We start from the raw sequence: 19,373 nt of genomic DNA, 5'->3' as shown, positions 1-19,373 counted from the left end.
AGTGTGTATTAAACCAGGCCAGATTTCTCTTCTGCTGAGAAGAAATCGTATCTGGTACAGCACATCCCCTATCAGTGCTTCCTCCAACAAAACCTTGCAGAGTTCCCCATCTTAATGAACAAAGTTGTCACTCCTTCATCCTCAGCATCTCTCTCTTTCCCTCCATCTAGCCTGGCAGCCTCCACCTCTTTCTTCTGGAAGAAGCCTCAATAGGTAAAACACAACTTCAGTAAAAGCATGAGAAAAAAGCTGTGTCAAGCCTACCCTATGCAAAGATACAAAACCCCACTGTCAGGGGCTTATAACACAAGATCCCATCCCTTCCAAGTAGCCCTTCTTCACTTAACTGCTGACCTATGCCACTGGGAGAGGCATGAAGAAGGAAAAAGGATTCTACAAATGATTTACACTACAAAACATCCTGAAAAAAGAAACTGAAATGCACCCGCTCAGCTGTTGAGCCTGACTCACAGAGCCACACTAACATCCAGTGTGGGTTCGGCTGAAGTGACACACCAGCTTCGTATTTTCATGAGTCTGCTTGCTTCTAGCAATTCTGCACATGCAAGAGGGCACCGGCACCATGCTGCTGGAGGCTTGTGATCTGCAAAGTTAGCTTTGCCCAATCCCACAGGCTCAGAGCCTGGAAGAAGAGGTGGTGGCAGCAACACAAAGACAGGGCACAGGAGCCTGCCAGCAGTTTGCATTAGATGGATACTGACCCTTGGATGATAAAGCTTGGTAGCAGTCTGCTGTGTTTACAGTTATACAGCAGATGGTTCCTTTAAAACAGAAAAGCTCAAGAACAAAACAGGAGGTAGCCCTACCACCGAGTTGTTTGGTGAAAGTTTCCTACAATTTTTCCATTGTCAGTCCCAGCTGAGGGACTGACAGCGTTTGTTATGGAGAAGTCACACATGAAAAAGAGGACAAGCACGTGCATGCCAGGTAACTTGAACAAGTGTTACTCCCAACATAAGATCCATGGCAAGACATTCTGGGTCTCATCTTCAGAGTACCAGTTTGTCTTTGTTTCTTCCACCCAGCCCCTTGTTCTCTCCTCCCTCTACCCTCTGAAGCCTTCTTCAGGCAATTTTGAGCAATCATTCCCCACTCAGCCTGTTGCGATATACCCACTGCTCCTTTGCAAGGCAGCAGCAGGGCTTGGGCATTTGGCCCATTTTGGTGCCCCATCTCTTCACCAGAGCCAAGGCTCTGTGCTTCACTGCATCCTACACAGCACACTATCAGACTGCTAATTCAGCTAGCTCACGAAATTTTGCTCAGCAGGCACCAGATAACACTTCACAATTCATTTTAATTGCAACTTCTTTGTAATGTTTTCCTTTGTTCAAGGGAGAGAAGAAAATGAAAGAATTGGTTGATCAGGTCTGTATTATAATACTGGTCCAGATCTAAAGCAATCCTTACTTTCAAAAGAACGGAAACAAGTTTACTCTGGAAAAATAACAACCCCAAGTGATGTCTCACAGCTGCCTTTCCTCAGTTCCATGCACCATCCTACCAATCTTCCTGGTTTCTCTTGGAGTCTGCTGTCCCGACCACCTCCATACAGGCCCACAAACCTCCTCCATCTCACACAAGGTGCTTGCTGTCTCCTCAGACACACATGCTCTCTTTCACAGCCCATTTCAGTCTGAACCTCCCCAGAGTCCCACAGACCTAACTCCACCTTCCCATATAATATCCCACTTCTCAACAGTGAGGTGCCACTGCCTTCTCTTGCCATGGATGGCACAGAAAGGGGTGGACAGAAGAAAACAGGCAGGCAGGACCACAAGCACAAAATTCAACAAGGAAGCTGTAGCCCAGCCATTACCATCTCTAGGTGCTTGCCCCTTACGTGCACAGCACAGACCGTGCCCTTCCTCTTCAGGCCAACACGCAAAGCACCTTCAATAGTAACCTCTTCCCTTTTGCTCTCCCAGCACTGAAATTCAAAACTGTATTCCCATTGAAAATGTTTATGTGCTTTAATGAAACTCAGACACCTAGCCTCTGAGTCTACTGCATTTTCTTTCATTTCTAGCAGAAGTCTGCTGTTCAGAGTTTAGTCAAAGGCGCTGTGAGAATCCTTTCTGCTCTACCACACCAATTTCCACTGCTGATCACATAAGTAATCAGCATGCTTCAGTATGCAAGATTGGTCAGGCAGCTCATGCCTATTCAAGCACAGCTACACCCAGAAGCTTGACTGAACAGTAGGAAATATAGAAGCCCACAAGCTTATTATTTATTCTGTAAAAGTGACTAGAGGCAAGAGGAGGCAGTCACAGTGTTTAGTCAATGTAAAATGCTTTTTAGGAAGACTTTATATGCCTAAATTCAGAAGACCCACTTGGGAGCTTTCAGATGCCTGAGGTACTGCATGTTGAGTGCCTAGGCACTACAGGAAAGAGCGGCTTTGGAAGCTTTGTTTCACAGGCTAACCAACCCAAGATGATGAAAGAAGGTTTTAGTCCTTCCTCAGACCTCTTCTCTCCTCCCTCATTACTGAGGCTGGAAAGCCAAGGACCTCAGGAAGCCATAACCAATTCCCTTGTCCTACAAGGTAGATGGGTCAAACCAGCTGTCCCATAGGTTCACTGCGATAAGTATGGGACACTGCACGACACACCAAAACCCACTTTCATCTGGCACCATGCCCCCCTCATGATCAAGACAGACACACTCTGTGCACACTCATCCAGGAGGATCGGGTCACTGTCCTCATCATGCTCCTCAAACACCTCAGCATGGAGAGTGATTCTGCTGGCTCAAAGGGCTGATTAAATGAACAAAATCTTGGATCTAACACATGATCACTGTGGAGGTCTAGCCTCCCAGACTCAAAGCAGAGGAATGCTCATGAACACAGCTGTTAGGAAAAAAAAAAAAAACCTTCATTGTTCCATATGCTTTTTCATTACAACCAATTATTCTAGTCTGAAAAAAAAAAAAGTCCATTTCAGAAAAAGTAGTTAAGTTCAAACAAAGCCCAGCCACCATTTTCAATACCACAGTTCCACAAAATCCTTTAAGGCAGAGGCTAACATATAGCTGTGCATGCAACAGCCACAGAAACACTGTGAACAAGAACCAGTTCAGAGTGCGGTCATGGAAAGAGGTGTTGGCGCAGCTTCTTCAGCCACTGCTGACAATGCTGTTTTGTTCTTCCATAAAACTGTTTTGTTTAGAGCCCTCTTTGGAAATTCCATGACAACATATGTGCAAAGCACTAGCACAACACATGTACTCCCCTCCAGAATTGTTTTCACCGTGGTTAATATTCCACCCTGAAAGACCTCCTCAACCACAGTCAGTTCCATATGTTCCTTACATCATGAGCAGGGATATACAGTCCCATCCACACGCAATTTCTGTCTGCCTGTCCCTGCTCCTCCCATGAGTCACCAAGTGCTTCTGTGACAGCTGCTTTTTATGAATTTTGGAGCTGGCTTTGAAGGCAGCCACAATGATGGGGCTCACACACCCTTCGTGAACTCCACCCACCTCTGTAAATCACAGGGGCCAGTGGTCCTGATGACACAAAATCACAGCTCCATGCACACTTCTCTTACAGAAACATTTAGCAGTGTAACAATGTAGGACCTCAGCACAAGAAAGTTAGGAAACACTTGAATATTAATGCTAGACAAATAGAAACCTTCCCATTTCCTCAGCAAAACAGCACTTGACCCACATTATCTAGAAAGCAACAGCTTGTTTGTTGCTCTGTGCAAACCCTACTTAAAGAAAAAATGACCCACATTTGAACTGTCTCAGTAATCAGCAGTGCATAAGAAAAAGGCTCCCAAAGTAACACCATTAACCCAGTGTATCATCTCCCATGGCGTTGTCTCTAAGGCAATTTTTCTTTTGCAGGACTAATGCTGAATTTTTTTCTTCTTGCTTACAGCATCCACTCAGAGTAAAGCTGGTTAATCCATACTCCTGTCTAGAGCAATCCTGCCCCATGAAAAAAACAGCTTCCACCTCAAAAAATATATTTAATAAACTTCCAGCTTCCTATTAAGAGATACTGTAAAGACATTACTTGTCAGGAATTCAAGAAACAAACCTAGATGGGTAGTCCATGGTGCAAGGTGCTCTGCTGCAATAAAGCAAGACATACAAGGAGGCCTGCACCAAAACTTCCTGATCAATTTAACATGCCCCACCTACACTTCCATGTCCACCTCTTACTGTCAGTGACTTGTAAGGTCTCTTAGATTATTTTAACCCCTCACTTTTCCTATAGACATTGAGTATTCAACTGCAAGTTTGTTTTGCCAGACCTTTTGTATCCAGTCTCATTTTAAAAATCTTTTGGAATAGTTAATATTCTGGTTAAAAATCACATCGTGTAACTCCATATATATGGAGTTTATACACATGACATCTATACTGCAGCATACACACACTGCAGAGAGCCACCACTGGTCACAAATAAACACTAGGTATCATGGATATTTCAAGGCCCCTGTCACTGTGATACCTAAGCAAAAAGATGGATAACTGGAGAATTGCTCTGCATTTTCTCACCAGCATGTTCCTTTACCAGGCGATGCCACTTGCAGTGCAGTTCATCAGAAACCAGCCCAACGTTCTGTTGAAACGAGGTCAGACATTGAGAGTGACAAAGCACATCAGGGAGAGATGGAGGTCTGCGAGGCCCAGCTGCAGCACATTGGGCAAGTTGTGGCCTGATTTGCTAGAAATAAGTATCGTTTCCTCTGCAGCGCTGGTAGCAGGAACAGGCAGGTGGGCCAGACTAGGCAGCAGAAGAAAGGGGCAGAATGCCAAGGTAAGCCTGAAGCAAATTAAGTATCAGAAGGCAGCAGGTTCCTTTGAGACTGCTTGGTTGCTCTTTTGGCAGAAGAGGAAAGCAAGCCATTAAAGAGGCAGAATACACCCGTGTCGACTTCATTTGCAGCACTAATTGCCATGCACGTGCGCTAATTGCCCTCACATGAAGTGCAAGGGAGCAGGCACTACTTGAATCCCATGCACCAGGTAAGGTTTCCAAACTAATGCTTGTTAGATCATGCTCTCACCACACACTCCGCTCGTACCAAAGCAAAATGGAGGGAATTGAGGCAGTGCCCCTTTTTATCAGTTATCCATTGTAGTTTATTTAGAGACCAAAGAGGAAACTTTCAACCAGATTGCCAGAAACATTCAAGACATTAACAAAATTTGGAGCTTCTTACCATGGTTAGAGGAGGTAACAGCCACTGAAACAAACTGTTCTCTGCTATCACTTTGGAGCACAGGGCAGTGGAGATCTACTCTACAGCTGCAGGTACCTTATGCAACTGTCTCTCCTTTTGTCAGTAAGCAACAGCATTTGATTGTTGTCAGTGGAAGATGATAGCTACCAGGGCTCACCCTAGCTACCTGCACAGGTAAAGTGAACCAGAAGAATAAGCACCAGCAGCAGGAACACAGAGATGCACTGCCTCAGGCCTCCTCCTGTGGCTGTTCACATCGTTGAGGAGGTGAAAGCAAGGAAACAGGAAAGGAAGGGGGGGCTGCAGCAGGTGGAAATACCATGTTCAGCCATCCTCTCTCCTGTTATGTTAAGGGTTTCCTGGAAATAGGACTTTATGCCTCCAGCAAAGTCTGAAAGCAGCATATGTCCCTATCAGGATGTTGTCCTTAATGTCCTTCAGCTGCATCTGTGTTTGCTCCTAGCTCACTAACACTGTTTTCTCACTAGGTGATACCCGCCCCTTTGATCTGCCAGCTCAGGTGCATATGTGCACTTCCCAGACTATTTTGGTCCAAATAACTAAAGTAATTCCATTTGATTTGGGGTGAAACCAAGCTGGGAACAAAAAACATTTCAGTTACTGAGTTTGACTGTCTCTTTGTCAGGTACTGCTGCTAAAGTACACACAACTAAAACTCTGGAAAACCAGAGCCTCAATGACCCATTATCACATGGGCAAAGAAGAGGAAAATACACATCTCGCTACTAAATTTTTTTTACAGTATTTCTTCTCAAGTTTTTTTTTTTTTTTCCCAGGATTTACAGAGGAGTCAGGCTGGGGAAAGAGACAGGAGACGCTGCAGACGCATCTTCCACCAGCATCCTTCTGAAAAGTGTGCACTGCAGGGTGCCTAGTAGAAGACAGATGCCTTTCAGTAATGTGAGGATTGATCAGTGTAAATCAGTCACTGTTGTTCTACACCAGCTGTCCCGTCATACAGAAAATCCCCGAGGGGAGTTAAAGGCACTTTGCAAGCAGCCAGAGGGGAAAAAGGTATTTTTGGTGATAGGCAGAATGCATTTAGGTTCCAGCTCATTTCTGGTGTTGCTAAATAAAAACTAGACAAGACAACAAGGATTTAGGGTATGGTTTGAACAGAGGTAAGATTCCTGTTAGATCTGACCGGGACAGGGAATGGCAGAGAGAGAAGAAGGTATTCTGGCTATGAAGATTCAAATGTTGTTTAACTGGGCCCATGAAATTGCAGCCCTGCCTAAGGCCACTGTTTGTGCAGAAGGCGCCTTTTAGGTTTTTTTCCTCTTTACTGAAAGGAAATAAACACTTTCTGCCACTCTGCCCAGATCCAAAGCATGCAGCACAGAGGGTGACACTATCTCTTCTAATAGAAAATGGCATATATGGGCAATGCACTAAGTTAATAATATAAAGTACTCCAGACTTACACAAGCTACAGTCTTACCCTGGAGATATTATGGTAAAGATTGGTCTCTTCAGAAAAGTTCATCAAAATAAATTGAGGAAAATTATTTAAACCTGTGTGAACACTCCTCTTAACAAGCGTGACTTTATTTAGTTTGCATTCCCTCTGGAAATGAATTAAATTAACTACGTCCATTTGCATCTAAAATAGAAGAGTAAGGTGATTTCAGCAGTGGACTACAATCTCTATATAGTGGGCTCTATACTGTGATTGAACTAATCCACCTGGGGTTACCCTTCCTAGACATCATTACTTGGACAAACCTTTAGTGTCGTGACTACAGCCAGATACTCATTATCTACATTAGGGAAGAAGGAAAACAAAACAATAAATGCAGTGTCCTAACTTTCTCTAATGAGAGATGAAAATATTTTCTGGAAATACTTCCTTAAGTATTTTTTCAGTCATTTCAATCACAGCTGCAAAAAGCATAACTTTTAAGAGCCTCCAGAGCAGCCCTGGAGTGCTGACAAGTTAACTAAGTATACCTATCCTAAGAGCCGAGAAGGACTAGACACTAAAAGGGAAGTCACCTGTGAAAGGACACTTAACCTTCAAGCTTATTGCTTGTACTGCAGTGATTTCAAGAAGGCCTCATTCAGGAATGAGACCCAGCTGTGACAGATGTCTTAGAAATGTACTGTTAGTGACAGAGAACTGCAGGCTTTGAGTGGGGTGGGAACTAAAGATTGGTGAAACAAGGAAACTAAGAGCCAGTTTCAGCTAAGGGCAGCCAGAGAGCTCTAGTCATGGAGATCTCTTTTTTACTATTTGCTCCTACCAGGACTGTGCTTGCTTGTTTGCTTAAAAAACCCCCAACAAAACAAACAAACAAGAAAGCACATCAGTACCTTTGTGACCCCAAAGAGCACATATACAAAGGAGAGAGGTTTTTTCAAATGGATCTGTGATTAGTACCTATCACAAATGATTCAGGCTGCCTTGATCTTGTCTTGGTGCAGTGGGATGGCATAGCTGACCTCTGGGAGTATGCTTCAACCATATAATCTCTTGGTTTTGTGGCTTTCAGAAGTTATCTGTGCATCTGTCATACCATGGGGTGACACTTGCTCCAGCACACCAACATGACTAAGAACAATCCTCAGATCTATTCCTTCATTATTCTGTCTTGTCAACAGACTTGCAAATTTCTCAGATGGTAAAACTCACATATGCACAGCAGCTATTTGGTGGCATACTGCTAAAGAACCCAGAACAGAAATGGAACAAAGAAAAATACTATATTCAACATCAGTTAAGAAGACAGGAATATAACTACCCAGTATGAAAACTGGGCAGGATGTCAGAGCCCCTTCATAAACTAACACGACCATCTATGTTTCATTTTAAGTAGATACCACCAGCTTGAGCAGGAAAATACCCCCAATATGTTCCATCACAGGGTGTTATAATCCTGTCTTACTAAGAGGGGAGACTAAAAAAAGTACTGGTTCAGTTCACCTTCAGTTCAGAGATCACTGCAGATTGCCTCTTCAACTGACAAATACTACGCAATTCAGTATTTAAACTTTTTTTTTCCTCCATACCATCTGAACAGAAGAAATCATTAAGCATAAGAGAAGAATTGTTCAGCCAACAGTGTTATACGCGCTCAGTAGTCCTTCCTGGCCTTAAGATCCAGAGTTCACCACACAACAACAGTTCCCATACTTGTAACCTACTTCATGTTTAACAGTTTTAAAGACTGCAGTTAGCTTTTAGCATGAGTGAGACTGACAATTTAATTACACCGTCTCCCACCACACTGCAGAGTATCCTCCTTTCCTAGTACCACAGAGCATTTCTTCCTTTCCTCCATGAGATTGCTAGTAACCACCTGTCTCCCTCCACCCCAAAAAAGAAATCTCATTCAGTTGGAAACATCTTCATTAATAACGTATCCCTTGGTCCACCTGCTTGTGCAATTCTGTGCATAAATATCCGCACATTAAGCAAGAATACACATGAAGCTGCTGTTGCGTACCTCCCAGCACATGGAAGGAGTTCATCATTCAGCAAGCATGTCTGAGTAGCTCTGTCATCTGTGGGCTGACCAGCAAACTCCTGTTTTTAGAAATACTGATTTGAGTAGTTCCTTGCCACATCGCTATCTTTAAGAATTCAGTTTTCAGAGTCTGAGGGACACAGAGATCAGTGCTTGTAGCATTTAGTCTAGATCAGGAAATAAAGGGAAGGAGCCATGGCTTTTTCTGGAGGGGAAAAGACAGCCAGGGAACTGTCTGCATTAGCAACGTTTTATGACAGATTCTTGCAAGCAATGTCATAGCCTTTTCTTTTGACTATGAAGTGAGACAGAATGTCTTATACAAGCTGCAAACATGTTTAAGGAATAAACAGTTTGCATAAGCTGCTGCTTTGAGAGATCAATTCCTAATGTCTGGGGGAAAAATAAAAAAGAAAACACAAACCTTTATTCATTTATATTCTCCCTTTGTTGCAAAAGCACGGTCCTTTGTTTACTGTCTGCAAAGATGCATTCTGATACTCATGGAATGTGTATGTTAAATTTGTAGAGCAGCTTTAATCAAACTCAGCCTCCCAAAAGCAAAGTTTCCCAGGAAAAGGGAGGGTAGTAGCCAAGAACAGCAGTACCACAAAGGCCCAATTCACAGTAAAATTTTTTCTGTGTGTTACATAGATGTGTAAAACTTTTCATGAAGAAAGGAAGTTTAATATTTAATCTGAAAACTCATCATGCAAACTGCAGAAAAAAACAGTCTAGCTAGAGGAATTAAAATCAGGGCAGGATTCAGGATGCTTTGAAATATACTTCTCTTCGGGCATTTCTGCTGCTATGAAGTAGGAGAAGCCACAAATGATGACCATACAGCGCACACTGGATTTGTTTGATGCTATTACTAGAGACAGTCCAGATTAATATCTTAAACACACAAACATGATTTGTGTTTTTGGCGTTTGGGGATGAGAGTAGGGATACATCACAATTGCATTAGTGACTTATATGAAGAAAATAATATGAAGAAAAAAAGTACATAAAGATATTATTTATTTGCAGAAAAAAGCCTGACAATACAATGAAATTTTCTATAGTGAATGGTGTAGCAAAAACCCTACTCGGCATCAGTGAGGCCAGCCTGGCACTAGAAGCAATACTGTTGGTGGTGCCAGTGATCTCCATGAATTCTTAAACCTTGGAGCCCCTTACCACTTGTAAATGCATCATATTTGCGGTGTAAAACTGACTGCCCAGCTGAAGCAGTTCACAAGCTTCTACCAGGCTTCTGATGGGAGAAGGGGTTCCAGTGTGTTCAAACACAAGGTTGAAAGCAGAAGGCAGAGCTTTAAACTGTGTTCACTCCATTTCTCCAAGTGTCAGAACAAGACCACCTCATGCTAAATTCTACCACAGATCTGTTCAACGATGCCATTCCTGTACCTGCCAGAGATAAAGCTGGCAAGACATAGCACCATCATAAAACATCAAGTACAGATTTCCTTGGGAGTGGTCCAGTTGCAGGTGCTAAAAAAGCATTTTGACTCTTGTCTTGGCCTGACAGCCATTTTATGTGTGATCTTATTAAGTGCTGGAAACGTCAAGCTTTCCTACAGTAAGGTGAGAACATTTTGGAGTTCAGGAGGCAAATATTAAAATTCTTGTCTGTTTCTCACACCCCCTCACAACCAGATTATCCTTTACAATATCTTTGGGGTTGTGTTTTTTCATTCACATGAGATTTCCCCTTGGGTTTTTACCTAGCCTGAGGACTCCATAATAATGAATCAAATTAAATTTCTGGCAGCAGCATGATACATCTCAGGTAAAGAAAAAAAAAAGATTGTTTTTTTGGTTTTTTTTTTTTTTGTTTTAAAAGTATCATCAATGTCAAAACAAAAAGAAGAAAGAGCATCCCTTGGATGCAAGATATCACAAGTTCAGATCACTAGGCTAGACTTCAGAAGGAGGGAAGGAACTAACACAGAGTATATCCCACATCAAAACACAGGACTCACTGGAGATGAAAAAGTCACACAGCAGTTATACAGGAACCCCACCCACTTCCCAGAAGCTGTGAATCTTCACATTCCTTGCACACATTTTGTCACTGTCCTACTTCTCTGGGCCATGAAAAAAAAAAACATGTAGCACATCATGATACCATGTAGCAGCTGAAAGGCTTGGGGGAGACTGGTGCACTCCAGCTCCCTCTGCACTACATTTTCTGGCTACAGATTCCCTGTGCAAAGTGCCATGTAAATCCTACAGTATAAAGCAGACGAGAAGATAAAGCTTGCCCAAGGCTAGCAAAACCTGGAGCCTTGTCTTCTACTTCCCCAAACAAAACTGGGTATTCTCTCTGAACAGCACCCACCTGCATGGGGAGGGAGGTGGGGGAAGAAAAGAAAAAGGAAGACAGGATCTTTTCAAAGCACAGATTCTCAGAAGCCACTACCAGCTACATTGTGGACCACTTTACCACACACATGGAAGCTGCTGTCAAAATAAATTCAATATTTACCTCTCAGTGTTTCAGCTGCTGCTGGAGATTTTTCATGGCATCTTCTACCAGGACAGAAGGAAAGTTCTTTCAGTTCTATTAGAAAATGAGAGTAATATCCAGTACCAAAATATGAAGACTAAACCAGCTATTCCCAAAAGACTATAACTATTCCAACTACTGCAATGGCCAAAAAGTTAGCAATTGTTCCAATTTTCTTAAAAGACTCAGAGGGAGCTATGGTGCATGACTGAAAGATTAGCTAATCAAACACAAATTGAATGCATTTGGAGAGCAGTCTGGTGCCCAAAGTTCACATTCCAGCCGAGCAGAGCCCCAGTCCTCTTCCACCCCAGACCTCAGCAGCACTGCCCAAGCAACAGTGAACTCGGAGCAAAAGGGCATTTATGAAGCACTGAGCCGATTCGGGCTCCGAGAGGGCATGACCAGTTCCAGCAAGCCTTTAGCACTAAGATAATCAGCATTTTGTTTCCACTGACATTCAGGTTTATAAATCATCTGAATGCAGTTAATCACAAAAGACCATGTAAATAAGATGTCCTGCCTTGGACAGGTCTCTGACAGAGTATAGGGGTCACACTGGTGTCAAAACAAGCCATCGAGCCCAGGACACTGAAGGGCAAGTCAGTGACTGCTTTGTAAGATCGGGACATGGAAAGCTATCCTTCTACCTCATGTATCTCGACAAATCCCAACATTCTGCTGAAATATCTTCACCTCTCCAGAAATAAACAGAACTAGCACACCCTGCCTTTTCAAGCGTGTCATAAAAATGCCTAGAAGGACAAGTCTTTTGCCAGAATTAGTGCATCTGGCAAAGCAATGCACCTAAATCATCCCATTGGGTTTTGTCTTCAATTCACCAAGATCCAAGCCAGCTATAAGACTGCAATTGCTACCACAAGGCTGAGAGAAACGAGTCAAATGGGTCAGTTTACTGAGACAACAAACCTATTAAGAATCCATGAACGCAGAGAAATTAGACACACAGCACTCTAACACCATTGGACTACCAGTTTTTGATACCAGTGAACTTTACAGTGAAATATCAAACTAATGCAGAGTGGTGGGAAGGAGGATAAAGCAAGGGGGTGAGGTTAGGAGATGGCAGAATCATAGGGTAATTTAGGAGATAAGAAAAACAGGTACGCCTTTGTAAACCTCAAGCAACGCATGCATTCCCAAGAGATACAGAAAATATTCCTACTAAGGACTAATTGATATACAATACCTCAGGGATTTAATTAATGACCTCTGTTACAGAATTACAGTAGGGAGGCAACTATCAAATGCAACAGTTACTGAATATTTTGGGTTGCCATTTTTTCCCTGAACAAAAGACTGCAAATCATCAATTTTACTAACTTCTGCTCAGGCAGATTCTTCAGTTGTTAGCAGTGCTGGAGCACATCTTACTGTATGAGAGCTCTACTGATATCAATGTTTATGCAGAACAGGACATTAAGTGCTGTTTGAGGCACATGGTATCTGGCCCTGTGAAGATGAGTGCCTTAAAATGACATCCTAAATGAACATTAGTTAAATTTATTTTCCAGGTGGACAAAAGTAAAACAGGCAGCAAATAACCATAAGAAAAGTGACACACAGATCTGTCTACATTTCAAGTAGCTCATCCCTCCTTCTTTATGAATAAAGGCCACTTGAAGACAATGAAAGTGCAATACAGTGACTTCAGTAATGCACTTCTGAGAATCTGTTAGTCTTGAAATCAGTCATCACCTACATATCTTAAGCGCGCTGAGGCCAAGATGGAACATACAGTACTAGTTCTCCTGCTATGTGACTAGCTTCTTGTTGACTACCATTTAAATTCCATCTAAAAAGCATCTTTACGAGATGCTAGAAGATATCTACAAGACTCAAGTTGATATCTTATTACAGAAAGAAGTTGTTTTTAGCTCTGCTGAAGTGTCAGTTTATTTAGGGAAAGAAAAAAGAGAGACTGCGCATGTTTTCATACCAACATCTTCCTAGAAATGGTTAAACTGAAATGCTACACTTTAGAGAGAGCCGCCATACAGCTGTGGATCAATCATGTACTATTAATGTGGACAGACAGGGAGAAAGGCTAGCATATGTACAGTTTTTAGAAGTAAAGGATGAGGAGTACTAGTGTAATGTTGTTATGATGGAGGCGTATGGAAAGGGGCTGAGCAAGAAGGAGCTCAACATCAGGAGCCTTGAATCAGAGTGCCATAAACAAGAGCCATGTGCTGGGGCAGCTGTTCAGAACTGCGCTATCAGAGATTCTTTGCAGAAGGTTTGCAGTAATATTTGAGGAGTAAAGATCAGAGCGTTTCAGTTTCTCTTTCAATGAGGTTACTGACAAGACAAAAAAAAAAATGTTTATCTTTCCCAGTATTCTGTTTTCGAGGTACCTTAACAGTCACCCACTCACACCAAGTTAATAAACTACAAAGGCTTAACTGTATTCCTGAACAAGGAACCTCAGAAAGTTACAATAAAACAGGTTTGGATGGGGAAACAAAAGCAAATCTAACCTCAGTCCACCGGTTTGTTTGATGTTTGTATATGGCATTCTTACCCCTGGTCCCCCACCCACTCCCACACACAATCCCCATCCCTTTTTAAGTCTGAATCAGAGACCAATAAACTCTGTTGTGAAACTCCCTGTCCCTTAGCCCCTAGTCTTACAAAAATGCCAGTGCTTACTCAAGACTATCTGCACTGAGGGCAGCTGGTCTACTCACATGACTTCAGCTAAGCATCTGCAACCAGTACACTGTAAATTCTTCCCATGCATCTGTACAAGTCTGTGGATCAGCTAGGTAGCTTGTTTCTACTGGAACATAGAATAAATTTCAGTATCATCTTTGTTGCCAATGCAAGACAAATATATATTGATAAATAGTATATTTCATTCTCAGTTAAGTATTAGTCTCACTTGCATGTAAAGTACTTCTTATATGAATCCTGGAGTTGAATGAGTCTTCAGAGCCCAAAAGCAAATCACAACCAACACATGGAAAAGGTTGGCCTAAAAAGAGATACACTATATACACAAAGAGAGGAAGACAGACTTGTGTGTATTGAAACAGATTTGTAATCCAAACTGTCCCAGAATAACACAAAGACACAAACCTGAAGACAAATGCAGTCATCCCCTTCCCACTAAATCTGAAAGCACTGTCTCTAGCATTAATTTATTATAGGTACACAAAAAAAGCCTTTAAGCAATCAAGATTTGTAGTTGGCGGAGTGTCATAAATTTAACACTCTCTGCTTCCAGCGGCAGTCTTTGGATGCAAGTAAATTCTCAACCACATGATTTTTTTTCTCCCCTCCCACAGCACTGGATAAGTTTTGAATATAAAGCAATAATTTATATTAATTAGCATTTTTTTCTTTCAATCAAACATCAGTTCAAGAAGCCAAGATCATTGCCTCCAACCAATCAAACTCACAGAGGTACAAGTATACCTGCTGCTTTTGCTAGGGGTGCTCAGGGCGCTCTTTTGAAAGACAGACCCCAGACTCCTCCAGGTAGCAAAGAGAAGTCAGAGCCTACTTTCAAAGTCCAGTGACCCCAAAAGAATAATTAAAAAAGCAGCTCAGTTAAGACTGAACAATCACAACTACCTTTACTCCTGTTCACCCTACCGATTCAGAAACAGCGTACTGCCTTAACCCTTTCACTAAGACTGACTAGCATAGTCTCGGACCAGAGAGTTTGGTGACAGAGAAGTCCAGCAGTGCTAGAAGGTAATTCAGACAATAAAATCATGCATCCTCAGCAAGGGAATCCAACAAGTTGCCTTTCTCCCAAAAGGGACCTACAACCAAGAATTTCACTCTCTTGAGAAAGAGAAGCGGCGAAGTTTTTAATGGGCTCCTGAGCCTCATAAAAGTGCTCAGGAGTCTACACAAGAGTCACCCAGCTTTGAATGTTAGTGGATCATAACAAGAGTGTATGATTTTTCCTGGCTTGGAAACAACTGGGAGAAGATTAAAAGAAAAAAGCCCACACAAAGAAGAACTCGCTTAAGTATTATGGTTAAAAATGCCATGAAAAGGACTGGAAAGGGGATACACATCCTAACCAGCCTTTCTTCTGTGACTGCTGTGGATGAAGAACCATCTGGTTACGTAGTCACAAATGCATTCACGTCCAGTCCTGCTCCACAAAACCCAGGCTGATGTGACTGCCAGCGTGAAGTCACTGAAAACAACTTAACCCCCTCTTCTTGATTTATCTGGTCTTTTTCTACCTTTGCCCCTGTTAGTTTGAAGGGGGGAAAATAGGGCTTGTGTGCACCAGTGGGGCAGAGCTGAGCACAACAGATTTCCATGGCAACAAGATACAGCCCCCGTGAGGAAGGCCTGTTAATAGCTGTGAGGCAACATGCTCAGCAGAAACAGATTTTTCTATCAGACAGCCAGAGATAGCAGCTCATGTTCATACGCAAACGTGCAAGGAATCTGATTCTTGGCCTTGTACAACCCCACTGAATTCAGCCAGAGCTACGCCAACGTAGACCACAGCAAGATAGACTGGCATTTGGTGTTAGTAGGAAAAATAAACAGGCAATATGGAGAGACACTCTGCCTTTGAAAACAAAGTAAGAGTACTCCTAAGGCATTCCTCGTTAGCTGAACACTTATTGTCAAACTGCAGGAAAACCCAGCGCTAGTACGAAAAGAAAAGCAACTGTGTAATGCACAGATTTGTACATACTGTACCATCACCTACTGCCCAAGCTTTTACCTTCAACAAGTGCACATTTATACACAAGCCCAACCTCTTACAAATAACCCTGCTGCATTTGGAAAGGGAGGGAGCTGTAATTATCCCAAATTCTCTACTAAGAGAGTCAATCATTTGGCCTTTGTGATTCAGGCTCCTTCACATTAAAATACAGTTTCCAACACTTTCCAACATAATGATATTTTATGCATCCGTTAGTGTCCTCCAAACTCAACTTTGGTCGTGACAGACTGCTAACTCTTCCGGCCACAGTCGTGATGAGCTTTGTCTTCGTATGCAAGAATACTGTCTCCAAATACACTGAATTTAATAGGAGAAGTCTTGGTTTTTAATGTTGAGAGCATGCACAAGGCTGTGCAGGACCAGAACCCCAGCAAGGAAAAGCTGAGGCCATTAGCAAACTTTTCCAAGTCAAGCAGAAAAATAGCAACTGTCCCGTTCACAGCGTATGTTCTGCTGGAAATGCACAAAAAGCCATTTATATCAAGCATAAGAAAAATATGCCATGCACAGTTTATAAAAATATCTGTAATAAACTAAGAACAAAGCCAGAAACTGTCCAAGCAGGCTTAACTGGGCAGCGGGGGGAGAAAAAGAGTAATTTAATGGACTATTTTGTAGAGCAGAGCAGCGACAGCCTCATCCTACGGAAGTTTTATTTAAACCCTACAACTTTTCCTGTCACTGCAATAGGTGGAACTCGAAACAACTCTGAAGTAAGACTCTAGGCAGGCACTACAAGTGCAAGGCTCTATTTCGTATTATGTCACAGGGCAGTAAAGCTACGGAACACCTGATTTTAATAAACAATCCCCGGTTACATACAAGCATCAGGGCTGACCCCGTGACTGGCTCATCCTTGTTCAGAGTCCTGTTCATCAGGATGACTATTACCACATAGCTACAACATTTTAAGTCAATGGTTTCCCGATTGTCAAGGTGTCTGGCAAGCTTAAAGCACATGAGCCCTAAGGCTGCTTGCTTCATTTGAAAAGAAGAGTGGCGCCTTGTATTGCTGTTGTTTATACAGATATGGTAATTAAAAATTGCACTGTAATGCATTCAATAATAGTCTTATTGTTCCCATGAACTGAAGTGCTCCAGTTAAACATGATATCACAGCTAAATAATAATCTGCACTTATACTTTTTTTTTTTTAAACATTTTTTTCTGGCAGCATTTGATCTCTGGGCTTCTTCACTGGAGATATTTCCAGCACATATCAGAGCAAAACACCTTCCTGCTAAACCAAAAGCTTACTCCACATTCCCGCGAAGCATGCTCCCCGACACCTCAGCAAGCACTGCGCTGACACTGAACCCAGACTTAAGAGTGACACACGAGGATAACATTTAGCTGGTAAAAATGGCAAGACTTTCCACACATTTCTCAGTAACACGGCAGCATACGCGGATACCATTCCACAGGTGTGCTTAGCACAGAGCTGTTTACATTAAATACAACTGAAGGGCATTAGCAGGGCTGGCAGCGCTGGAACAGCGGTCATGGGAAACCAGTAAAGCACATTTCTTAAACGTTCAGAGCCTTAATGAAAAGTAGCAACAAAGAAACACCACAGCTATAAAAGAAGCAAGATTAGAGGCTAGCCACCACATCGTACAACATCCCATCTTGTGGCAGGTAACCTAGGGGTTCGACAGAAAGCCCCATCAGCCTTCCAGCATGGGGCAGGCTGCGGGAAGTCAGACAACCCCACTTTCCTCACCCTTCAACCCATCAGGCAGGTGAGGGCTGCCGAGTGCACACCCGAACCACTCAGGGCTCACCTACCTGCTTCAGGAGGAACTTATCCTCCGCGTTGATCTTGAGGGAGACAGCCAGGTGGATGGCAGAGAGCACCACCCCGCTGATGACTGCGGCCCTCATCCGCACCGGCAGCAGCGTGTAGATACTGTAGATAAAGAAGACGGTCCACCAGATGCCCTCCGAGGCACTCCTGGGCCACACCAGCAGAACCCCTACCACTTGCACTGCCAGGATCACCAAGATGACAGAGTAGCACGCCAACCACATGTGGTCCTGGTGGAAGTCGTTGCGGTTGCACACCATGCACAGCACCACCATCAGCAAGATGGCCAGAGAGAGCACCACGACGTAGGATACCTCATAGTGGCCGTGCGCGGCATGGAAGATCAGCATGACCATGCAGACCAGCACCAGCACGGCCATGAGCATGGTGAGGCTGCTCTGGTTGAGCCGGAAGAAGTAGCGCTGATAGAGGCGCTCCAGTTTCTCTGACTGGAACTTCTTGGACCTGAAGATTTGCAGCAGGCTGCTGCAACAGCTGCCCATGGAGAAGGCCACCTCGGAGTCCCCCTCGTCCCCGTCCTCCTCCTCCAGCTCCTCAATCTTGGCCTTGATGCGTCTCTCCTCCAGCCCCAGCTCCACGGACCGGGGCCGTACCTCCCCCTGCTCCCTCAGCTGCCGGGGGCTGGCATTGTTGGGGGCAGTGGGGGAATCACCGCTGGGCGGGTGGCGGGACCGGTGACGTCGGCTGTCATCACCATGCTCCTGCCAGGCAGATTTGGACCTAAAGCTCATCATCCTGCAGCCACTCTCCCCGCGGCTCCGGCTCGCCTGGGGCTCGTAGTCTTCCTCGCTCCTCCACCTGCTCGACATGCGGGAGGCCTTCTTGCCAGAGGACCTGTTGGGAGGAGGCGGGTAGGAGTAGCCATTGGCCCGGGCCTCCGCTTCGCCCCAGGCTGAGCGGTGCTGCTCGGTGCCTGCCCAGGGCGCGGGGCCACCGAAGCCCGGGGGGCTGACGCTGTTGGACCGGGACATGCCCTGAGGGAAGGGGCAGCGGGCAACGGGACAACAGCCAGGCAGGTGCAGGGGGCTCCCCCGTCACAGGGGAGAAGATCCCAAAAGACAGCAGGGAGAGGGGGCAAAAAAAAAAAAAAAAATAAAAAAAAAAAAAGCCAAAACCCGCAAATGCCCCTTAAGTCTCCGGAGCAGCCGGGCGTCCCTCAGCGCCGGGGTCTCCCCGGCGGGACCCTCAGGGCAGCGCGGCGGTAGCAGGCGCCATCGCCGGCCCCGGTGCTTCGACACCACCGAGCGAGCTCGGCACCGCCGGGGCCGGGACGCCCCCGCCTCAGGGCAGCTCGCCTTCAGCCGCGCCGCGGCGGCCGCAGGGGCTCCGGGAGCCGCGGGGGAGCCGCATCGCAGCGCGCCGCGCCGGCCCGGCCCCCGCCGCTCGGGGCCGGGCACTGGGCGGGCGGCGGCACCGGCTGGCCCGCGGGGTTTGGGCGGGGTGGTGGTGGGGAGCGGCTCGGCCACGGGCCGGTCGGCGGGGAGGGCACGGAGGCTCAGGCTCGTCGGGCCGCGGCAGGCGGCGGGAGCATCCCCTGCCGGGGGGACCCTGGGCGCGGCGAGGCTGCCCGGGCTGCGGC

General features: G+C 44.7%; 1 protein-coding gene across 2 annotated transcripts in view; it reads right to left on the bottom strand.

Annotated features, from left to right (window-relative positions):
* Positions 1-19,110, bottom strand: part of ADCY5 (adenylate cyclase 5) — a 221,972-nt gene extending 202,862 nt beyond the window's left edge. For both annotated transcript variants that reach the window (XM_033003549.2, XM_033003547.2), the window contains exon 1: positions 17,755-19,110. In XM_033003549.2, coding sequence (XP_032859440.1) covers positions 17,755-18,765 — 1,011 coding nt within the window. In that variant the 5' untranslated portion in view covers positions 18,766-19,110. The remainder of the gene's footprint in view (positions 1-17,754) is intronic.
* Between the last annotated feature and the right edge of the window lie 263 nt (positions 19,111-19,373).

This window comes from Tyto alba, unplaced genomic scaffold (genome assembly GCF_018691265.1).
Source record: "Tyto alba isolate M040663 unplaced genomic scaffold, T.alba_DEE_v4.0 Super-Scaffold_7, whole genome shotgun sequence".
NCBI lineage: Eukaryota > Metazoa > Chordata > Aves > Strigiformes > Tytonidae > Tyto > Tyto alba.
Note: the sequence above shows the minus strand (reverse complement) of the source record. Positions and strands in the feature narration are given on the sequence as shown.